Below are 24,493 nucleotides of genomic sequence, written 5' to 3'. Positions count from 1 at the left end.
CTGCCCTTCCCTTAGGGGGCTGGTGTCGGAAAAAGAGAAATTAATTATGCAGCTAATGATCTGTAAACAAATGCTTAACCTTACCAGAGGCGTCAGGCGACCCCTAACGTCACAAACGTGATTAAGTTTTTCACCTAAAGACTGTTTATTAAATTGGGCTCTCGTGCTAGGGCATCCATATTAAAGCATCACGTCACCCTGGGAGCTACGGAGGAGCCATGCAGACTCGGCTGGAAAGGGGGACAGATGGCTTTATCCCTTATACTTGACCTTTAGAAAGCAGAGGGCAGAGGAGAGAGATTCAAACACAGAGTGTTTGGATGATGTCAAGCACAGGCCACTGCAGCTAAGCTCAGCAAAGCCCCCGCCTCGGAGCGGAGCTGGGCTGGAACAAGGGACCTGCCAGCTTCTGTCACTCTGGACGCCAGTACCCGTAACCACGCACACCAACTCGTGTACAAGAGTTTGAAATGTAGCCCGGTGGTCAGGCGTTCAAAGCCCGGAACAAGACAGCGTGATTGGAGTCCAGGTTCCGCCAATTACTTGCTGTGTGATCTTGGGACCGGTTAATTAACCTCTCTGTGCCCCCCAGTTTCTCCATTTGCAAATGCTAACAACACCTCTTTCCTGGGCTTGGATTGAGGATGAGCTAAGCAAACCAGCGTCAAGCCCTTGGTACCAAGGCTAGCATGACAAACCCTCAACAAATGTTGGAAATGCTTGTTTGAACCTGAGGTCTGGAGCAGTGCTATGCAAAGTGGGGTTCGTGCATTGAGTTCCTGTCCGTGAATTTGCGTGTGAGAAGGTACGTAGATGCTAAAGCCAAACCGAACAGGTTTTTTTCTCCCACGGATGGTGTGAGAAGCTCTGGTGTGGACCGCACTTCTCCCACAAGAGCTGCTGGGGCAGGTGGTTCTTCAATGGCTCCCAGGGCCCCTCACCTCCTGGCGAGCACCCCTTTGTGTAATTCTCTTCCCCTGAATGTGGGCTGGACCTCGTGACTTGCTCCCGATGAAAAGAATACGCGATGAGCTGTCACTTGTGCGATTAGGTTACAAAAGAATTAGATTTCATCTTGTCCGCTCCCTCTGGCAAGCAGCCTGTGATGTTGAGGGTGCCCTACGGGGGGACTTGTGTGACAAGGGAGGGAGGGCAGCCCATGGGGAACCGAATCCTGCCCATAACTTGGCAGTAAATCCTTCCCCAGTCACGCCTCAAGATGACCACAGCCCTGGACAGCACGACCCTGAGCCGGAGGACCCAGCTATGCTAGGACCAGATTCCTGACCCCCAGAAACGGTGAGCTCGTGTTATTTTAAGCCACCAATTTTGGGGAGAATTTGTTACGCGGCACTATATAACTAATACATCTGTTCAGGAGAATTAAAGTATGAAAAACATAGAAACTACCACGCATGCACCGGAATGGCTAAAATTAAAAAGAATGACAACATTGGGGCACCTGGGTGGCTCAGACGGGTAAGCGTCTGCCTCTTGATGTTGGCTCAGGTCATGAAGTCGTGGTTTGCGAGATCGAGCCCCGAGTCGGGCTCTGCGCTGATAGCGTGAAGCCTGCTTGGAATCCTCTCTCTCCCCCTGCCCCCTCTCTCTCTCTGCCCCTCCCCCACTCGCTCACGCACACCCTCCCTTTCTCTCTCTCTCTCTCAAAATAAACAAACATTTTTAAAATAAAGAACGACAACCATAAGTGTTGGCAAGGATGGGAAACAATGGGAAGGTTCCTACGTTGCTTGGAAGGAAAAATAGTAAAACCACTTTGGACAACTGGTAGTTCCTTACAAGTTAAACTTCTGTCTACCCTGTGGCCCAGCAGTTGCACTCCTGGGCATCCAGCCAAGGAAAATGAAAATACACGTTTACACAAAGACTCACCCATGAATACTGATAGTAACTTTACTCATAGCAGCACCCCACTGGGAGCCACCCAGGTGTCCATCAACAGGAAAATGAGTAAGTAAATGGTGACTTCTTTTCATGATGGAATACTCCTCAAAAGTGAAAAGAAATGAACGACGGTTACACCAACAGCACAGAAAAAAATCACAAAAACGTGCTGAGCAAGAGAAGGCACGATGCAGAAGAACATATCCTGCAGAATTCAACGGATATCTTAACTCAGGGGACATTTGCAGGGTCGGGAGACATTTTGCTGGCGGGCGGAGGCTGTTCCTGGGTAGAGGCCGGGGATGCCGCTAACCATCCTCCAGTGCACGGGCCAGCTCCCTGCAACAAAGAATTATCCAACCCAGAATGGCAGCGGTGCAGAGGTTGAGAAACATCGATTTGCATGTGGTTTTGGAACACGGAAAATGCATCGATGGGGATGAAAATCAAAACAGTGGTTGCCTCTGGGGGAACGGCATGGTCAGAGGCATGTCAGAGGGTGCGGTTACAGCCTATGGTATAAATATTTGTCAAAATTAATTAAGCTATACACTTAGAATATGTGCATTTCACTGCATGCAAACTGTACCTCACTAATAATTTAGATAGAAAGACCAAGATGGATATAGATACACACACACACACACACACACACACACACACGCTCTCCCCTAGTAGACATTAGAGTCCCTAATGTCTGCACAACGGGCAGTAAGTCCATTAGGTCAAGCTAGAAGTTAATGGGCAGAAATAGTCTTTTTGTCTCCAGGAAAGGACTACTCCTAGAGGCTGAGTCGGTGAGTGGGAATGGCCCTCTGTCTGGGCTTTCCTTCCAGCCATATAGAGAACTCTCCCAGAGAGAATTTGGGGTGCAGCCACAGAGGCTCTTCACCAACCCAAAGGCTTGATCCCCACGGCCCATTCCCTGCAGAGGGCATCCTTGCACACACCCACAACTGGTTGAAGCTTCACGGCTGACGGGCTACTTGTTACCAGCCCTGTATTAGTCAGGCAAGGCCGACTGCCGTGTAACAAACAGGCCCCACACATAAATGGCTGAACATAACAAAAGCTGATTTCTTACAGTCTTAAAGGGTCTACTAGCTCTTCTCCAAACCTGGAGTCCCAGCCTCTTCCACCTTGTGGTTGTGCCCACCTGCGCTGGGCACTGTTCAGATATGAGCTCACTGAGTCCCCATATAACCTTATTAGGAAGTGCTACCAGGATCAATCCCATTTTCCAGATGAGGTTGCACTGCCAACTAGTGAGCCCTGGGGGCTCCATTCAAACCCAGGGTGACTCACTCCAGAGCCCGGCGCTGAGCCGCTCTGCCCTGCTTCCAGCCCCTTTCTCCATCCCCTCGCATCTCCAGCCATACTTTACTGCTCACTGGTGTCTTCCTGCCACATAGACTCATGCCCAGGCCACTGGATGGCCCCACTACCCAGACCCTGCCCCTGCGTACCCTTCAGTCAGAGGAACGGGGTTGTTAGGACTGCTTCCCACACTTGGGTGCGTCTAATTCCCACCTGCGGAAGTGAAAAATTCAGATTTTTCTGAAACCCCAAGGCCCAGAGGTTTGGCTGAGAGGTCTTAGGTAGAGCCTGGGGAACATGCATATCTAACAAGCTCCCCAGCCTGACTGCAATGTGGGGGGTTCCCTGTGGCCCCTGGGAGGACACCCCGGTTTTGGAACCCCCCCCCCCCCCAGAGATCCAGGTAGGATAGGTGTAGAAATGTCCTCCTGTGCGGTGAGCTGCTCCCTGGGCACAAACTCCCCGTTTCTCAGCGAGGTCCCTCGGCGCCCACAGTTACTTGTGGTAGATCTCCCACTCCACGAAAACCGCTGATACCAAATCTCAAGTCTTAGAGGCTTACGGGCAAGTCCACAGGGTCGGGCCCCGGGGGAGCGTGTACTTCCAAGCTGCAAAGTTGAAATTCACTTTGAAGCAGCAGCTTGTCTTCCGGTCCAGGCGCCACACAGCGTTTCCATGGTGACCCAGCCACTGCTGGTCTCTCATTATCCCTTCCAATACATCCTCTTCGGTGCCCCAATCCCTTTTCAAATCCCCTTCCCTTGGGACTCGCCCGCTACCTTTCTTTCCCCTCCTTTGTTATTTTAAAATCAAGAAAGCGTAGTTTGTGGTTAACCGGGACACTCCCTGTCTCCTCCCTGGTATCCAAGGCAACAGACCAGGAGGTTTGTCCCGGAACCAGCCTTGCCGTCAGTTGGGTAAATGTGCCTCTCAACCGGGGAAGAATGAAACACGACTGAAAATAACAGCCAGCCCTGGGCAAACCCTTTCTCTGCTGGTGGTCACTCATTCAGTCATTTGTTAAATCTCTAGATGCCGGTCAACTGCAGGAACAACACCATCCAGTCATTTCCCTTGTGGAGTGAGCGTAGCCAGCAGGGCAGAAAGCAAGAAACCATTAGATGCGGAAAAAAGCAATCTCAGGGACAGATGGTGAGGGGGGGTGGGTGGGAGGGGAAGTGGTGTCCACTAAAAATGTGAGGGTCAGGAAAGGTTTTCTGAGCTAAAATTTGGGGGCAAAAATCGTGTCGAACGTTAGTCATGTGCTGGATAGAGGTGTAAGTATTCTACCTCCATTTAAACCCCACAACCTCATGAAGGAGGGGCTGTTATTATACCCACTTTACAGAGGAGGACACTGAGGCACAGAGGACTTACGGCTGAAGTCACACAGTTAACTGGATACAGAGCTGGGATTCGAACCCAAGCGCATGCCCACCTCTGCCCTCTGACGCCAGCTATCCATTCATTCATTTGACCAATCACTATCTCGGGGTGGGTTGTGTGCATTGAAGGGAGATTTTCAGGAAGATGCAGAGTCTCTGGCTTTGAGTTGGGCGCTCCCTGAAGTAGGGACAGCAGTTTGATGGAGGAGAGATGGGAGAAGGGCATTCCGGACCAAGGCTGTGGCTTGAAAGTCTGAGTGTGGTCAGAGACCAGTGGATACAGCTAAGGCTTAAAACCCCGCGAGAAGAGGAGAGACAATGACTACTGCCAATCTCCCAACATTTCCAGAGTAAACAGAATTCACAAAACAAAACCAATCGGTGGGACTGGAAGCCGCCACATGGCAAGATCCTGCCTAGAGACATACTTCTCACAGGTGGTCCCTGCATTGACTTCATTAGTCACATCACGATGCCCGAAAGGGCAGTATGGCTGCCGCCTCTTGACCATTGCCTATGTACCAGATGCTTCTCGAAGCACTACAGACTTCACTGTATTTGACCCTCACGCAACCCTGTAGGGAAGTGCCCAATATTTTCTCTATTCTACACCCGAATTTTAATAAATAAAAACAGCCCAATTCTTTACAAAGGAGGAAACTGGGGCTCAGAGAATTCGAAACTTGTCCAGGATCCTACAGCCAGTATACGACCGCCCTGGACTTGGAAGCCAAGTGCACCCAAAGCCAGTGCTGCTATCACGACACTACATGACATGGTTCCCTGGGTCTCTGGATGCCAGCCATCAACAGGTGGAAGTGGAAATGCCCAGCTAGTTGCTTTTGATTTGCCGGCACATTCCCTATCGTTAGACTAATAATAACCCCACTCCCATCCCCACGCGGTTGTCTGGGTTTTTTTTTTAATGAACCGTCTGGACGTGTGGGCATCCGCTTTGTTACTGCTCTCAGTTTTGAGTCTGGGCTTGACATTCTTTGTGCAGAAAACGTGTTTCATTTGTGCCATGAGCCAAGACAACGGCAAGACTATGTTGTAACCTCATGTAATCGACATCGGTCCTAAGTGTTATTTCAAAGCCAGGATGTTTTAAAGGTCAGAGAAAAGCCCTCTAGTCTGGGGCTCAAACTCAGTCTTGCCACCCCGTCCACTCCATTCTATCCTCTATTTTGCAGCCACCATAGCAGGGCTGTTGGCAATGGGTTTGACTCAGAGCACAATCTCAGCCGGCCTTTATCTTTCAGAATTTCCGCCTGCTCCCCCACCACTATATTGGTTTCCCAGGGGCTTCAGCGGCCAACTTTGGCTCAGGTCATGATCTCATGGTTCGTGAGTTTGGGCCCCACATCGGGCTCTGTGCTGACAGCTCAGAGCCTGGAGCCTGCTTCAGATTCTGTCTCCCTCTCTCTCTGCCCCTCCCATGCTCATGCTCTCTCTCTCTCTCTCTCTCTCTCTCTTTCTCTCTCTCAAAAATAAATAAACATTAAAAAAATTTTTTTAAGTCTGAGAAATCTGGTTATATGCAATTTCTTGACATTGAATTCAAAATCTTCTTTCTGAACAGCTATAGGATGTTTTGATTCTATAATGCTTGATAATTGATGAAACTATGGACAAAGGCAACAATTTTTAACCTTGTCGTTAAGCCAATATATTACAAACAAAAGCTAAGGTACTAAAATTTGATGCTTGGTTTTTTTTTTTTTCTACCCATTTAAAAAATCAGAGCACATTCAAGGTTATTCTTATAATAATACCTCCTTCACGCATCTGCATTCTGATAAGCTTTTCTTAGTGGGAGAGAAAGGAGGTAAATTCTGTAGAACCCCTGAGCAGGTGAATATCATCCATCAAAAGTGATACAGCGTGGAATAAAAGTAGAGAGAGCAACTAAGTGAAGACATCCATCCGCTTCTGTGCAGACACTTGGAAAGCACATCATTTTCCAACCCGGTAGTTTAAACGACAGCCATGTTTTAAAGTGTGCCTTCAAAACAGGACAGGGACTGTTTTACTAGATTATCTTTATATTTTGGTTTTAAGCCCAAACCCTCCAATTTCTACCCAATAAAACAGAAATCAGCACACACCTGTCGCCCACTATGTATTTACCCACCCTTAAAACCATGGAAGATCCACGAATAAGTCCCTGCCCTCAGGAAGTTTACCATGCCATGGTGGAGATGAGATATTCCATAAACAGGAATATTAATTGCCTATCCTAGAAGAACTCTCCTGTCCCCAGAGCAGACATGACTAATCAGTTAAAGCATTATTTCCTGCTCTGCTCAGGGCTCTAGGAAGCGACTACAAATTAGTAGAAATTGGTATACGAGGGGAAAGCTATATGCTTTCCCTGACGCATAGTTATACAAAGATAACTAAGTATAAAAGGTAATCTTAAAGGGCCATATGTCTAGACTATGTGCTATATAAAAGACTATGGAAGAGGTCCTTATCATTAGTGAGGCCAGAGAAGGCTTCCTGAAGGAGGGACAGTCAAGGATAACTCTGGATAGGAGAGGCAGGGGGAGTTCAAACAGACAGAGCAGAGCAGCGGGCACAGAGGGGTGCACACTCGAGGCATGGGGTATCTAGCAAACCATCCAAAGAGAAACACTGGGATTGGAGAAATGGATTTGCAAAGGAATGGTGAGGCCAGGTCATGAAGGGTCTCGAATACCCGGCAAAAGATTCCGAATCCTAGTTTATAAACAGTGGAGAGACTCGGGCAGCTTGTGAACAGGACAAGGACAGGAGCATTATTTTCAGTAACTCAGAGGAGCAGGGGCATGGGGGAGGGACCGGAGGCGAGAAGGCCAGCTCAGAGCCAGGTGAGAGGACGCGAGGGGCCGGGCCAGGGTATACCTGTCTCAAGGGAAAAATGAAAGCAGCATGCGGGACAAGTCCCCAAGGAAGATTCCACAGTCCTCCCGGGTGGAGCCACGTGTAGGGACGAGGAGTCTAAGAGAGCTGCGGCAAGGGGAAGGTACCTCCATCACTGCCTCTCGGGTCTCCTTTCTTAAAAGGGCATCGTGCCTGAGCATCACTGAATATCCACAGCCGTGGAAGTGTTTAGGCAACAGGTTGACTCTCCTGTGCGACTTTTGTGAGAGATGGCAAAGGACAGGGCGAGAGGGCTGCTTCTGACATTGCTCTCCCAGCGGTCATCCGGGCAGACTCCAAGCCGGGGAGTATCACCCACAGCCGTTAACTTTCAAACGGGATGCCAACCTATTGGCCCTCCCTCCGGTGTCACATGGGCCCACATTCCAGCGGTCTACCAACGGTCACGAAAATATGATTGGACCGTGGAAGGTCAATGATATCAGATATTTGGCTCTAAGTTACTACACATGTCAAACAGTTCTGCTCAGCTCGTTGCAAGCTTTTGGAAATGAGAAAAACAGCTGAACTTTCCTACCCACGGATGTGCCTGTTTGACCAAGCACGTCTCAGACGCCTCAAGATGCGCAGAGCACCCTGCTGGAGGGTGGACCAAAGGGAAACCCTGCTAGACCCTGGACCAAATGGAAATCCTGCTAGAGTCTAGACCAAATGGAAAACCTGCTAGAGGCTGGACCAAAGGGAAACCATGCTGGAGGCTGGACCCAACGGAAATCATGCTGGAGGCTGGCATTTATTGAGTACCCTATCAGTAAGGGTTTGGGCAGGAACAGAAGTCACGAACTAGGTCATCGAGGAGAGTGTGGGAGGTTAAGGAAAACACCTTGGGATGGAGAATATCCTGGAGCCAGGAGTAGCCGGGCATGGGGAGGGGAAGTTGGGAAATGGGGACAGGTTTGGGCGGGAATGGCAGGTAGGGGAGGAGGGTGCGGAGAGTGGTCTGGATGCAAAGGGACGATTTCCAGCCCGGCACTTCAGTTCCGGGCACTGCCCTACCTGGATTATGTGATTTAATCCCCACGATCAGTGACAATGACACAGTTAACAGATGGCCACACTGAGGCACAGACAGGCAAGGTCACGAGCGTGCCATCCCACAGCAGGCCAGGGGCGGACTGGATCTGGAAGCCCAGCACTTCCTGTCCTCACTCATCTAGCATGTGACATCAAATATTTTACTAGAGTCATTTCAATGACAACTGAATTATTAATACCACTTGTTCATCCAAGAGTCATTTCGTGCACTGTTGTAACTCGTGCAGCCCCCCCAAAGGCCGCCTGGGGGAGTTATAGGAGCTTGGTTTCCAGTGGTGGCCACAGTCAGAGTCACCATCCTCCTCTGTTCCCGAGGAGGCGGGGGGCCCCAATGTGACTCCGCCCGGGGACAACCTGTGCAGCTGTGTTCATTGCCCGGAGGTCACGCAGTGGCCCAGGGAACTGCAAACACAGCAGCGGCCTCAACCCTGCCTTCCGGACACCAAGCCACAGGTTCAGCTCGCCGCGGCAAGTGCCCTGCCCGGTCCCTCCGGTGGCCCTTAGAGGTAATGGATTTGAGGCGCTCCTTTCTTAGAGTCTCACGTTTCCCCGAAGTGAAGAATTCAGAAACACCACAGGGCAGGCAACTGCTGCCTTCGCCAGCTGCCGACTCGTCCGGTCTTTTTCTTCTTCTTTTTTTTTTTTTTTAATTTTTTTAACGTTTATTTATTTTTGAGACAGAGAGAAACAGAGCATGAACAGGGGAGGGGCAGAGAGAGAGGGAGACACAGAATCTGAAACGGGCTCCAGGCTCTGAGCTGTCAGCACAGAGCCCGACGCGGGGCTCGAACTCACGGACTGTGAGATCATGACCTGAGCCGAAGTTGGACGCCCAACCGACTGAGCCACCCAGGCGCCCCTCGTCCGGTCTTCTTAACAACAATTGAAGGCCATCAATGATTCACTCTACCACTTGGCCCTCATCGGCCCCCTGCCGGCCTTGTGACGGCACTAAGGATCCGTCTGGCACCTTTGACCCTGTCGGGCACATGGCCCTCACTCTCAACCTTCCCAATTTGATTCTGTGGTCCATCATTTCAACAACACCTTTTGGAGTCTAAAGAGCCCCCACCCTCCATCTTCCAGTCCTTCCCTGATGCCGTGTGGTAAAACCCCACCATTGATGAACTCACTACAGCACGATGCCTGCCCCCAACAGTCCTGCACCTGGGGTGGTTCCATGAACAATTCATGGTCAACAACCTCAAAATGGCTCCCGGCCCTGCCTGGCAATCCTACTGTTTCCCTAACTCCTGCCCCGAGCCCACATTTTGGAATCTCTCTGTTGCCTCGGGCTTCTTCTACAGACAAAAAGGAAGCCAAGAGAATGGAGATCCATTCACATAAACCCTGGCTGGACACATGCTGTGGCTTCCTTGTCCTGTTATGCCTTGGGAGGTGCACCCCTCGCTCTCCCCCTCCAAGACCAATCCTTCCTTCCGAGCCTTGCCCCCGTCCCCGTGCTATTTGTGGGAGCCCGACCTCAGCTATTTTCCATCTCTCTCCTCCTCTCTCTTGAATGCTCACCTTTCTCTTTCAGCCTGCCCCTCCCCGCCTGTTTTTAAATGCGCTCAACACTGCACTGACTTCTTGTCCCCTGATCAGCCACTGTCCTCACCCTCTCTGCCCGGCCAGGTGTCTCAAAAGAATCGCCTGTGCTTGGTACCCTCCTCATTTCCTCACTCTCCATCCGTGCAGCAAGCCACTCCCAAAGGGTCCCGTCAGCCACTGAAGGTCACTGTTAGTCTCCGAGGTCACTAATGACCTTCACCCTCTGATTCCTATGGATTTTTTCAGTCTTATCTGACTTGACTTTCCGGTTGGCAGGTTCTCAGTGGATGATTCCCTTCCTCTTAAAAAGCTTTTTCTCTTGTTCTTCTTCTTCTTTTGACATTCCATTCTCCAGGCTCTCCTCCTTCCCCTCTGGCCACTTCTCTGGCTCGTGAAATGCTGATGTCCGTCAGGACTTCCCAGGAGCTTTTCCCCCTCATTCTGCTCTCTTCCTGGGTGGTCTCAACCATGCTCCTGGCTGTGATTGCTGCTTACGACAGACGACTCCCCAGCACACATCTTCGGCTCCCCGGTATACGTCACAGCCACACTGTGAGGTCCGGACGTGCCCAGCCACTGGCACCATGGACATCTCCAGGCAGAAAGCACAAAGAGTCCTCGTGCTCTCCCTGCACAAAAGTGAGCTCGTGACTTCAAGCCCATGACCTCATTTTTGTTGAGGGTTCCCTGTTTCGCTAATTGCTACCACCACCCAGTGGGGTAAGTGAAAACCTCAGGTGTCACCACGAACTCCTCCCTCTTCCTGAAACCCACACCCAACCGATAGGCAAAGCCTGTCAGTCTATTTCCTAAACATCTGCCACCATCATAGCAGCCCAAACCAACGTGGTTTTTCTCCAAGGCTTCCCTTGGTCTCTGTTTCCACTCTTCCCCATCTGGAAGGATGGTTTCACAGCCCTAATATGGCCATTAGGCCATATTCACCTTACTGAAGATCTTTCCATAGCTTCCACTGCTCTTGGTATAAATATCCAAACAGTCCTGGTGGCCCAGAAGACCCTGGGTAGCCCTGCCCTAGTCTGACTGCCTCCTTCACTCTACTCCCTCCTGTGACCTTTACACTCTACCCACTTCGACCTTCATCCAGTCCCTCCTGAGTGGTATTTCTTCTTTCCACAGGGCCTTTGCACATGCCCCATGCCTAGAAGACTTCAAATGTCATCCCCAACACCCTCACCTAGTAAAAATACCACTAACTGTCACAGGGATATGCAAGACCGTTCATTTGGGGTATGCGAAGAAAATAACAGAATTTCATCTCATAATTTATTTTTATTTCATTGTTTTGAAAGGTCCATCTTGTGCATGTTTTATTAGGCACATGATATGTTGGTAGAGTAACATATGTTTAAGTATATATATGCTTATAAAGAATTAAATATGCACGTATAATGTACACGCTCAAAATTTTTTTTTACTGAAAGGAGTCCAAAAATCTTGACGATCAGAGCAGTAATCAGCTCTCACTTCTTGGGAAGACCCCTGCCACCCTTGGCACACCTAACACAGCTGTAGACAACTGGTGTGATGAGCATCTCTACTGCTAGAATTCGAGCTACAGGTCAAGGACGTTGTCTGTCTGGTTCCTGCAGGGTCGTCCCCAGGGCTCAGTGCCTTATGTATAGTGAGTGATCCAGAGGTATGTTTAGAATGAATGAGTATCCTAGAAGTGGAATGTTCGTGCTCTCCTTCCCATCCTCACAGAAGCCTTTTCATGTCTCACATCTGGAATGTTTTTAACGGACTCTCTCTTTCCTACATGGTAAGCCTACACTCAAGTCACTGCTTTCGTAAAACATAAATAAGAAAATGACTTGGAGATACTTAAAATATACCCTGAGTAGCTCCAGGTGCCGAGTCTGTCGGGTGCTTTCAAAAGTCATCTCATTTAGTCTTGAATATGACCTTAGAGAACCTTATCACCATCCCTGCTTGTTGAGGAGAAAAGCGGGAACCAGGACGGTCGAGGTCATTGAGCCCAAAAAATGGTAGAGGAGGAATTCACATTCAGGTTTGGGGTCTATGCCTAATCGGCTGCCTATTCTATCTCAGCAGCTTGCTCATAAAGTGAACATTTTGATCCGAAGAGGCAATTTCCTCTTTCAAGCGATCTCAAAAACCTGGATCGTTACGAAGCCCGCTAATTCCGGCGGCCATCCAGAATCAAATGCAAGTCTACCATGGAGCGGTTCTGCGGAGGTTCATTCCTTTCCGTTCTCTGTTTCCGCGTGTTTGGCGATGAGGCCGTCGAACAAAGGGCAGCTCAAGTCACGGTGCTACTTAAAGGGTCCGTCCACTTGCAAGGTAAGAGCCGTGCTCGTTTCTCTTCATAATTTTTTTAGCAGCACGTCCAAAACTGTGGTATATGATGCTTTTTCAAGTAAAAGGCAGTCTTCGTGGGCATTGGCCCATTGGCTTCACAGCTGAAGGTTTTTAAACTGTCTCCGATATTAGCCAAGAGAATGGAGACCATCCATCCATCCACCCATCCATCCACCCATCCATCCACCCATCCATCCATCCGTCCTCTGACTCAGGCAGCCATTCAACATTTCTCCTCACATCTCTGGCCATCTGCCAGTCCTGCTCAGTTTTCTTTACAAAGAAGCAGTCCATCTTGGACTTAATGAATGGGGGGCAGGGAGCGGGGCGCCCATGAAATACATCAAAGTACCCTGACGTCTACGCCAGACGGAGGGAGATTCAACTTCGCAAAATTCCCATAGGCTGCTCCTCCCCTTTGTATCCATTCATATTCGTATTCATGTATGCAACGACTAGCTATTTGACTCTAATCTGTTCACGAAAACACGCTGGCCAGCCATTTTCAGAGAGCAGTCACTCGTACTCTGTTAAATGAGACAAGTTTTAATGCATTCCAAATCCACCCAAAAACCTCAATCCGCGTCCCAAAATACCACTGGAACACCCTTAAACACCGTGTAAAAAAAAAATCTCTCAGGAATTTTCTATACTATAAATCAATGAAAACACCCTTCACTTAATTAGCACTCAGGAAACTCCTCGGTGGGAAGGTTTGCACGTGCGTGTAGCCAACTAACACAGTAGGGGACCAAGGCCCCTCCTCCTGGAATCGCACTGGCCCTGATAACGTGAATACATAAGGAAATGATATTGAAAGATAGTAAATAGCACCTCGATTGGACCTGGGTTTGTAGGACCCCCCAGGTACACGAGTGAAGCCGATTGGGACCCATGAAGGGCTAAAGTTCCCGGGGGGGGGTGGGGAAAGGGTGGGGAACATGACAGTGATCACACGCAATGTATTTAAAGGGTGGGGCAGCAGGTGCAAACAGGCTAGTACAAGAAGGGAGCCAAGGGCTGCCACACCCAGCACTCTTCGCATAAGACTCATGAGCAACGAAATGTTTTTATAGGTGTGCCCTTGTAGGTTCACTGTAATGGCCATTCCACACAGAGAGGGCCAGGCGTCCACCAGCTGGGGATATCCGTATCACGGGACATTATTCAGCCACAAAAATAAGGTTCTGATACAGGTCACAACATGGATGAACCTTGAGCACATTATACGAAGTGAAAAAAGCCAGACACAAAAGGTCGCATGTTTGAACAATTCTAAATATGTCGGATGTCCCAAATAGGCGAATGCATGAAGACAGAAAGCAGATTGATGGTTGCCAGGGACTGGAGAAGAGAGAGAAATAGAGAGCGTGTCTGCTTAATGGGTGCAGAGTTTTCTTCAGGGGCGAGGAAGATGCTTTAGAGCTGGATGAAGGTGAGAACAACGTTGATAGTGTGATTTGTACTCTTTAAACTAGTTCGTGAATTTCACCTCTATTTTTTAAAAAAAAGCTTTGAAAACAACTGTAACGTTCCTATCACCAGCGCCCCTCACATGGGCATTGATCACTGTTTGATACACGAATGAATAAATGAGTGAACCCTGGTCTCTAGTGCCCTGCTTGCCTCAGGCCACTCTCCAGCCTCATTGTACATCAAGCCCCACCTTGCTCTCACTTTTCGGGCACCCTGACCTTTTGCTAGGTCCTCCTAAGCACTAAGTAAGGTTTCTGTCACAGGACCTTTGCACGGCTGCATTCTTCCGGAGCCCCTCACCTCCCTCCCCATTGCCCTGATTAACTTCCTTTCTAGTCCAGCTCTCAGCTTGGCCATTACTCTCTCCAGAAAAGCCTTCCCTGACCTTCCTGACTGGGTCAGTTCCACCTTACCCTCTCCCAGCACTAGAACTTTCTCTTCAGGTCACTTGCCACAACCACATCTTCATTTATCTGGGCTCTTCTTCTAACTCTGGTCTCCTTTACCACAACACAAATTTCATGAGGGATAAGAATGGGTCACTGTGTTGTTGAGGAGGGAGCAGCTACCACTGTATCCCCATCTCCAAGCACGGTACCTGGCACATAGTATGTGCTCAGTAAACATAATCAAGGGAGGGAGAGAAGGGTGGAGGCAAGAGGGAGGAATATATCCACCCTTTTCATCTGTTTTCCTTTAGAAACCTACAAACACCGGACAGCCTGGGCGGCTCAGTCAGTTGAGCGTCTGACTCTTGATTTCATCTCAGGTCACGATCTCACGGTTTGTGAGATCGAGCCCCGCATCCGTGTCTGTGCTGACACCACATTTCCTGCTTGGGATTCTCTCTCTCCCTCCCCCTCTCTTTTTCCCTCTCTCAAAATAAAGACAGAAACTTAAAAAGAAAAGAAATTTACTAAGACTTGATTTCTTAACAGATTGGCTACAAAGAGCCCTTTGTATGCAAGTGTATGTTGATTCTGACATGTCCCTATAGAATCCCTTTGTTCTTAAAACCTATCCCTGTGAAGCTATTCTCCTCCACCTCAAAGCGACGCTTCCCAGTGTTTGTTAGCAAGAAATCAGCTGTGGACATAGTGAATGCAGTAACACCGGGGAAGAAGTGAGAGACGAACTGTTAGCGGTCACTGGGAGACCGGAAGGTCAAATAGCGTGGATCGTCTATGGGATTCGGATTTCTCCTGCCGGTCTCCGACTCTGGGACGGCCAGTCACCCTTTATCTTGCCTCCTCTTTGCCTTCTGGCTCTGCTGCTTTCCCATCTGACCGGTCCCTCCCCTTCCTTCTGACTTTGCCTTACACCCCTCCGATTTCTCATTTGGGTGTTTCTTCCATGGGGTTCTGATGGCCTGTCCATTCCCCTTCTTACGACCCAGGTACTCGATGGTAACCGGGGCCAGTGTCTGAAAACCTGAAAATGTCTAAAGATACAGCAATCTTCACTCCTGGAGTTAACGCGAAGAGAAGAGCCGGGCACCTGAATTATTTATACGCTCCGGCAGAGGAGAAATGAGGAAGGGAGGGGGATGGGATGGTCTGGGACCTGACCCCAGGGAAGGGATTGGGGACAGAGACCTAGGGTCCACATCGTATCAGGAGGGGCCTGGTGTCTCCTGTGGCTGTGTGCTCATCTCTCTCAAATAATCTATGCTAATTTCTTGATGAAAGATTCATCCTGTCTTCCATGTTGCTAAGCAACCAGCCCAAACATGTTTACTGTGTAAATCTCTCTGGAGGGCCCTGGGCTGCACCCAGTGCCTGAAGCATGATGGACGCAAGAGGAGACAAAGCCGCCCAAGGCTCGGGGAAAGGTTTCTCAAGCTGACCTGCAAAAAATGTGTATTTTTGACACTTTTATGCCATATCTGGGGAAACACAGTGGCCCAAGTATAACTGTGACTAGCCCTTTTCTGCTAATCTCCAGCCTACTGCTCAAAAGTGTGGGCTCAGGGGCCAGGCTTCCTAAATTTGATTCCCAACTCTGCCACCAAGTGTGACTTCAGAGTGCTGTGTTGTTTTCCCCATCTGTAAAATGGAAAGAATACTGACGCATATTTCACAGGGCTACGGTGAGGACAAAATTAACATGACTCAAGGCGGCCCGGCACGCACCCAAAGAGCCCGCAAAACGTTGGTTATGCCATCATTAGTGCTTATTCCTCTAGGGAGATGCTTCTAAGTTTTTTGTCTGTGTATTTACACGAATTGGAGAGTCTGCCAGACAGGAGATCAGCTGAGAAACGAATCCTTTAAAAGGGTAAAAATGCATGGGGGGCAGACCGTGGAGCGGCCCGGAATCACACCAGTTCGTGGGGCCTCTTCTGACCACCGAGGCACAGGGGAGACCTTGCCAAGGCAGCGAGCCGGAACAGGAGAAAGCTCTTTGGGCTGAAGGTGGGGATGCCCCTCCCCCAGGGCTTCCCAAGCCCCTGCACCTACCTATCACGACAGAAGCGTAACACGATTCATGGCGATTTGCTGGCTGGCTTCGTTGTCTGTCTCCTCACTTAGCAGGAAGAGCACACACCCGTCTCCTCCTAGCTGTATCCCAGGGCCTAGCGTGTGCTCATTAACTTTTAATGAATGAACTTATTAGCTAATGAATGCAGCATATGGGTTCTGGTTCATCCTCGCTCTCAATAATTATGAATTTAGATTCGGGATCTGAGAGGACTTGCTCCAGTGGTCTAAGGAAGAGGAGGGCAAGGCAGGACGGGTGACACGTCCGCACCGATGGTCTCGAGGCCCCAGTCCCAAGAAGGAGGCAGCCACAGGAGTAACAGTAGAAAACAGACGGGGCCAGGGAGGTAGTATCTGAGAAAAGGAGGGCCATGCCTCTTGTTCACAGCCTGGAAGTCCTCCTGGTGATGAAAATTGTGACTTGATACTAAATTGATGTTTACAAACTGTGTACGACAACATGAAAACTTTTAACGACAACTTTACCAGTGCGTAACCATACAAAGAAAAGTGCATAAATCAGAAAAGGAGTGGGGCGCCTGGGTGGCGCAGTCAGTTAAGTGTCAGACTTCAGCTCACGTTATGACCTTGTGTTCACGAGTTCAATCCCCATGTCAGGCTCTGTGCTGACAGCTCAGAGCTGTCAGCTTCGGACTCTGTGTCTCCCTCTCTCTCTCTCTCTGCCCCTCCCCCACACATGCTCTCTCTCTCTCTCTCTCTCTCTCTCTCAAAAATAAATAAACATTAAAAAATTGTTTTAAAGAATGCAACAAGGCAAGCACCATGTGGGGAGCAAAATCAGACACTAAAACCAAAGTTTTCTAAAAACAGGACCCCAACTCCAGCTAAGTGACAGGTGTCAGGGGTTCTGAGCTGTGGTAGAAGGCACTTCTCCCTGCTCACTCTTTATTACTTAGGTTAGCCAAAAACAGGGTTTCTTCTGAAGGGACCCAGAAGTAAGGGGAGTGAAAGCCTGTGCAGACCAGCGTGAGGAGGAAACTCAGGGGGAGGGAACCAAGGGGTCTAGCCACCTTTCACTGAGTAGATTCTGAAGCAGCCGTGAAGGCAAGATACGCACACGCACACACACGCACACACACGCACACGCGTGCACACGCACACACACACACACCCCTGTTCTGCTCGCCGCTCTGTCTCCTCACGCAAGCTGCTGGGTCACTGCATAATCACCAACCTTCGGAAGCTGGGCTGACAACCGTGAGGGAGGTCCCCGGGTGACCCTGCCAGACCACGAGCGGACAATGTAGTGAGACTGAACCTCCCGCGTCCCCCAAAGGACTGCACCCGGGGGGACGGGGAGGGATTGTCTCAGGAGGCAGGACAAAGGGTCCAGAGTGTGTATTTTGGAAAAGCGAAGAAGAACTATGAATTGAAGCCAGCTGGAGGCATGAAAGGTGATGACTGAGGGTTTCTGCCCTCTCTCTCCTCCCACTTAGCAGAGATTCGGGGCCTTTTTTGTTCCATGGATTCCTTCAGCTCTCCAGAGAGGCCCCGTGGACACTTCCTCAGAATGTGTGCAAATAAAAGACATCGGACCACAGAGGAATGTCTAATCACACCGGCTCGTGAAACGGCTGTACGGGTGCCTCTTTGTCCACTCGTTCCCGAACGGGATCTGGCAGGGAAGGTTTAATAAGCACCATGATTTAGACCTGGCGATAAATGTACATGATACTACAGGTGTACTTGCCTTGAAACTACCTGTGATTTCCCTCGGGGACCAAGTCACAGATGTCGTTGACACTCCTGTAGAGTGTTGCCAATATTCCTACTAAGGGGGGATGCTACGTGTCCGTCACCGAGGTTAGTGAAAAGAAAGATGTACTTTTTGCCCTGTCCGAGACCATGAATCTCTGAAAGTCTCTCCACAGACCCCGTGGGGAGGTCTGGGGAACCTAAGGTTAAGAACCCCCAGGGGGAACATCCAAGTTCTTCTCAAAATCACTACAAACTTTGGGGCGCCTGGGTGGCTCGGTCGGTTAAGCGTCCGACTTCGGCTCAGGTCACGATCTCGCGGCCCATGAGTTCGAGCCCCGCGTCGGGCTCTGGGCTGACCGCTCAGAGCCTGCAGCCTGTTTCAGATTCTGTGTCTCCCTCTCTCTCTGCCCCTCCCCTGTTCATGCTCTGTCTCTCTCTGTCCCAAAAATAAATAAACGTTAAAATCACTACAAACTTCAACTTCATCCAACCATTCGGGGACCGACTGTCCAAGAGACTTTTCCAGCAACCACAACCAGTGACTTACAGAGTCACGGGCAGTCCCTCCGCATCCTACAGACATCCGGTTCCGTGTATGGGCGTCTGGAGCCCGGTTCCCCAGCCCTGCGCCCTCCTTTCAGAGAACGCCTTCCGAGAGCCTTCCCCAACTCCGCCCCTCCTTGTCAATGTGTGCCTCTTTCATCACCCCACTGTCACCTGTCACCCCTCACACCACCTCCTTCACTTATTTTGAAATGTCAATTGTGTCGTGTTTTCTCTGTTTACTCTATCTGGGTCAGTGCTGAATCTGAGCACAACGGCAGCCAAACCAATGTCGTGAGATGCCTCCTGCACCACATCCGGCTTGCCCAAATCCTTGTCACCGAGGGAACCAGATGAGGGAATGTGGAGGAAGGGGTCTCGTGTGTCAGTAAATGTTTACTGTGCCCCCACAGAGCGAGCGCAGGGTTACAAAGGCACGGTGCATATGCACTCACATGTGCAGAAATGACTCAAGGGAGAGTCCCAAGTCGCTGGACACGGCGATACCTTTATTTGTCCACCGTTTCTTACTGGACACCTAGTCGGTTCTAGCCACTGAGCAGGTGCTGGGAATAAATAACATACAAGTAAGTGGGTATTGGGGCGCCTGGGTGGCTTGGTCGGTTAAGCGGCCGACTTTGGCTCAGGTCATGATCTCACGGTCCGTGAGTTCGAGCCCCGCGTCGGGCTCTGTGCTGACCGCTCAGAGCCTGGAGCCTGTTTCAGATTCTGTGTCTCCTCTCTCTCTGCCCCTCCCCTGTTCATGCTCTGTGTCTCTCTGTCTATAAAATAAATAAACGTTAAAAAAAATTAAAAAAAAAAAGTAAGCGGGTATGAAAGATCACACCCAGTTATAACAAGAGCTACGAAAGAATTGGAAGGAACAATAGGGAAGAAGGTAATAGGGGGGAGGTACTCTGTTACATGTGGCAGGAGACAAAATCCTCCCGAGAAGGTGAAATTTAAACAGAAAGAAGCCTGGGGGCGCCTGGGTGGCTCAGTCGGTTGAGTGTCTGATTTTGGCTCAGGTCATGATCTCACGGGCTGTGAGTTCGAGCCCCGCATTGGGTTCTGTGCTGACAGCTCAGAGCCTGGAGCCTGCTTCCGATTCTGTGTCTCCCTCTCTCTCTCTGCCCCTTCCCTGCTTGCTTTCTCTCTCTCTCAAAAATAATGAACAATAAAAAAAAAATTTTAAACAGAAAGAAGCCTGAGGGATGGGGAGGAGCTCTGTGTGAAAAGCCAGAGGAAAATGGCCATGGGGGCTGGGGGCGGGGGGTCTTTAAGAAGGATTGGAAATCCAGGGAGGGTGAGATTTCAGATGATTGGGAGAAGGGCATGAACCTTGGCCTGGAGAGGGAGACACCTGCCAGGTCAAGCACGTGAGGGAGTGGAGTGGCTAAAAGCACGGATTCCAGAAGCAGAGCAGCTTGGCTAGCATCCACCCAGCTCTAAAACTTCTCTAGCTGTGCGGCCACGGGCAAGTCACTTAGCCTCTCTGAGCCTTAGCTTCCTCATCTTTAAGTAGGGATCATCAAATACGTCCTTCATGGAGTTGTTCAATGCATTAAGAATAGAGCACTTAGCAAGGTGCCTGACACAGAGCACATGTCATGTAATGGTTTGCTATGACTTGTTCCATGCTCATTGAGAAGCTGTGGGGGGGATTTGAGCCAAGGAGACGGTTGTCTTTAACAGGTTCTTGGCCATTGTATGGGCTACTGGTCATGACTAAAACAGAGTTGGAAGGGATCCCAAAGGTCATTTACACCCGGTCCTTCTCCAGTGCTTTTCTCTGGGGAGGGGGGCGGGGAGGGACAGCGCCTGAAGAGCCACCTCTGTGACAGGCAGAATGGTCTTCCCCTAACGCTGGGTGGGAGAGAAGTTTGAGAGGCAGCCGGCTACAACTTCTGGAGGGTTCCCCCACCCCCTCAACTCCCAGTGGGCGGAGAGCCCACTACTCCCACTTCAGATGGTTCTGGGTCTCATGTCTCGATGCCCAGCTGGCTCCCTTTCCTGCCAGTGTCAATGTCACTTTTCTTGGATTGTAAGTGCCTCAAGGACAGCAGCCATTTCCTTCCATTCTCACTAGCCGGTGACTGACACAAGGCCCCCGAGCAAGCGCTGAGTCTCAGAGCTTTTGAATAATTGATTGGAAGAAGGAAGGTGGAATCATAGCATTCTTGTGCCTCTCCCAGACCTCCAAGCTCTATGAAGAATCTAGAGGGCCTTGGGAAGTCATCGAGACAAGCCCCTGACCCAGGGCCAGCCTTCCTCAAACACCCTAGCAGGACTTTCTCTGGTTCTCTCCAGAGGGCATTTTGCACTCCCCACCACGGGGAATGCTTCCTGGAGTGCACAGCCCGTCTGGGGCTCCTTCCAAACCTCTTCCCTAGACCCCCTGGGTCACACTGTACAATGGGGACACCACCCACTTCCTGCCCAAAGGGCTCTATGTACAAGCCAATGCATGGGATAAAGCCCTCCTGGGTCCAGGGCCATCATCGGAGCTATCCTAGGGGAGGGCACAGCAAAGCCCCCCCTGGCTGGCTGGCTGGAGCTGAGGGCTGCTGCGAGGGGGCCCCTCCAGATTCACCAGCCTCTCCCCAGACCCCAGGCACCCCCGCCGACTCCCACGGGTCCAGCAACCACCTCCCCTCTCGTTCTCCCGTGGCTTTCCCCCTTCTCAGCTAAGCCGGTGCTTTTCCTACACCGGACACCCCCCCACCACACACACACTTCTCTCTCGGGTCCCCATTTCTCCCCCCCCCCCCCCAATTCTGCACGCTTCTAACCCTCCAGCCCCCTCCCGCGGTTTCCTCCCAGCCGCTCCACTGTCCTCTCGGCCCCTGTTCCTACCCAAGTCCCCTTCCCATTCCGTCCCCACCCCTCCCCTTTAGCGCTAGGCTCCCCATTCCTCTCGCGCCCCCACCCAGCCTGCCTCCCCTAACTATTCTCTCCGACCCTTCCCCCCCCCCGCGCCCAAGCCTTCCGGACCCCTAGCCGGGTGCTCCAGCACGTCCTCCGCCCTCCTCCCCGCCACGCTCGGTGGCGCAAAGAAGGCGACCGCTCCCCCCCCTCCCCAACCCGTTCCCCCGCGGCTGCGGCCGCCGAGACCCCGCCGCGCCCGGGAGAGGCCGAGGCGCCGCCCCCGCTCACCTGTTGTGCGGACCGGAGCACGCCGGGTCTCGCCTTCTCCGGATCCGGGTCCCGCTCCCGCTGCAGCCCCTTCTTGGGATGCATGTGCCGGCACAGGCAGGTGACCCCGCACAGCGCGAGGATGCTGGTGGCCGTGCCCAGCGTGGCGCCCAGCGCGATCACGGGCACCGACAGCACCATGGTGCCCGCGTCCCCGCCGCCGCCGCCGCCACCGCGGCCGCCGCGCACCTACCCCGGCCGGGCCCGCCGCCCGCCGCCGCCCGGCCGCTCCTGGGATCGGGGCGCGCCGGCTGCTCTCCCGCCGCCGGAGGTGGTTGGGGGGGGGGGGGCGGGGGGCGGGGAGGGGGGACGGCTGCGAGGACGTCAGAGGAGGAGGCCGGCCCGGAGCAGGCTGGTGCGCCCGCACTCAGCTCCACGTCAACCCGCACCCCCTCCCGCCGGCACGTGACCGGACCCCCACCCCAACCGCAGCCCAGCGTCCAGAGGGATGCGAGCTTAGGGTTGTGCCAGGCCAGTCTTCACGCTTTCTGTTGGCGGACACTTGCCCCGATAAGGGCGGGAGCTCGCCGAGGCCACACCGTGTGAGCTGGCGAACCAGGGCTCCATCTGGGTACAGATTCTGCCAGACTACCAGCCCTTCCTTCCCCACCTTCTCTGGCCCAGCAGGCTGTGAACTTGGGTCCTCCAGGAGGTTTTCAAACACACAAAGCTGGAGACTTCCGGTCTGCCGAATTTGCCAGGTGTTGGCTATGCCGTGAGGGAGAGGGGCAGGCGACAGGAAGAAGGGAATTGGTCTCTGTCTGGCGTGGAGACTGCACCCGTGTCCTGGCGAAGGGGACCGCCACAATTATGCTGCTTTCCACATCTCCTTTAGGGTTCTCTATGACCTCATCTGAGCAGCGGATCTCCGCTTACAGATGAGGAAGCTGTGGCTGGCAGGGGATGGGGGGCAGCTAGAAAAATCCGGTCATCCTGAGCCCAGACTCAGGCTGGCAGATTCCAAGTCCATGTGTCACACTCAGAGAAAGAACTTATCTTGGATGAACAAAGACTGTCACCTGCAGTAGCCAGGAGCCCACAGCTGGTCCGGAGAGGGGGGAATAAAAGCACTGTGCTTGGAGTGAAGGGAAATTAGAATTCCAGGCATGAGGAAGCCCGTCTTAGAGCAGAAAACAACGGTTTTCAGTGCGTTGCATCGTGTGGAGTGTTTCATTGAATTCAGCAGGCGTTTGCCGTGTCTGCAGTTCTCTACGCGTGCTGGGCACGTGTGACAAGGAGTGGGGACGATTTCGTCCACAACCGGGCTTTCAAATTCCCGTGATGCCGATGACTCCTAAATCTGTGATGGCTCTGGCCAGGCCTTCTGTGCTGACCTGCAGAAGTGACCACCACCTGGTGCGTGGCTTATCTCCCCCATGTAACAAACCGCCCATGACTCAGTGGTTGCTTCTCAAGATCTTGCAGGTTGCCTGGGCTCAGCTGGGTGTATTTCCCGCTCCGAGGGATGTCTCCCGCGACTGCACTCGGCTGGGCTGGGCCGTGCAAGGTGGCATACCACATGACACTGGCTGCCGCGGGGGGCACAGCTGGCTGTCCACCAGGGGGGTGCCCTTTGGTTCTCCCCCACGTGGCTGGAGCTGCACGGCAGCCAGGTTCCAAGAGGAAGGAAGCGGGAGCGGCCACTTCTCTTTAGGCCTGGCTTCAGAAGTTCTAGAACGTTGCTTCTTTGGTCAAGCAATAGTCTCCCTCTAATTCTTTCCCTACAAGGCATTAGAAAGGATGTTTCTGAAATGCAGCGCTGATCCTGTCTCTCACATGCATAAAAGCCTTCAGAGTTTCTCCAGGGATGAACCCAAAGACTCCAGTTAGATCCAAAGCCCTAGTGGCGCCTGGGAGGCTCAGTTGGTTAAGTGCCTGACTCTTGTTTTCGGCTCAGGACATGATCTCGAGGTTGGCGAATTCTAGCCCCGAGCCTGCTCTGCCCATCCTGTCTCTGCCCATCCCCCACTTGCTCTCTCTCTCTTTAAAAAAGAAAAAAGAAAAAAAATCCAAAGCCCTTTGTGATGTGGTTCCTGCCAATCCCTTCAGACTCACCTCTGTACACTTCCCAACATGCCTTTGAGCCCCCAATACTCTCAGGAACTTGGGATTCATTCGACAAGCTAATCTCTTTGGAGCCTTCATACCATCACCCATGGGTGCGAACAGCAGGTGCTCAGTAACTGTTGAAAGAGGGAACGGTTCACCTGATCATCTCATGTAGGACTTCCAGTGGCTTGGAGGGGAATCCCATTTGCTAAATGAGCTCCGTGTGATTAAACTGACTCTTCCACAAATGTTTATTTTGTGCCTGCTCTATGCTAGGCACATTTTCCTACTGAGCTCCATTCACTGCCAATCGTGGAGCTCAAGTCCCTCCGGGACACTCGGTATTCTCTCTCATAAGAGCTTCCCTGGGAGGTTTTCTTGGCTCCTGGACCTGGCAACGCAAAGTGTTCTGGGGAAATCAAAGGTTTAATTAATGATGTCAGCCCAGATCTCCCATGCCTGAGCCGCTCCCCTGGGAGACCCTTAACACCATCTAGCAGGATCTGGGGTGGGGGGAGAGGGGAAGGATGAGCACTTAATTTTAGACATTGTCTGATGGAGATCGTACAC

At 51.5% G+C, this 24,493-nt stretch overlaps 1 protein-coding gene across 1 annotated transcript in view; it reads right to left on the bottom strand.

The window, feature by feature from the left end:
* SYT13 (synaptotagmin 13) overlaps nt 1-22,464 on the bottom strand; it is a 41,368-nt gene extending 18,904 nt beyond the window's left edge. The window contains exon 1 of the mRNA XM_078433394.2: nt 21,836-22,464. Coding sequence (XP_078289520.1) covers nt 21,836-22,015 — 180 coding nt within the window. The 5' untranslated portion in view covers nt 22,016-22,464. The remainder of the gene's footprint in view (nt 1-21,835) is intronic.
* Between the last annotated feature and the right edge of the window lie 2,029 nt (nt 22,465-24,493).

This window comes from Panthera onca, chromosome D1 (genome assembly GCF_046562875.1).
Source record: "Panthera onca isolate mPanOnc1 chromosome D1, mPanOnc1 haplotype 2, whole genome shotgun sequence".
NCBI lineage: Eukaryota > Metazoa > Chordata > Mammalia > Carnivora > Felidae > Panthera > Panthera onca.
The sequence above is the reverse complement of the archived record's forward strand: the minus strand, read 5'-3'. Positions and strand labels throughout refer to the sequence as shown.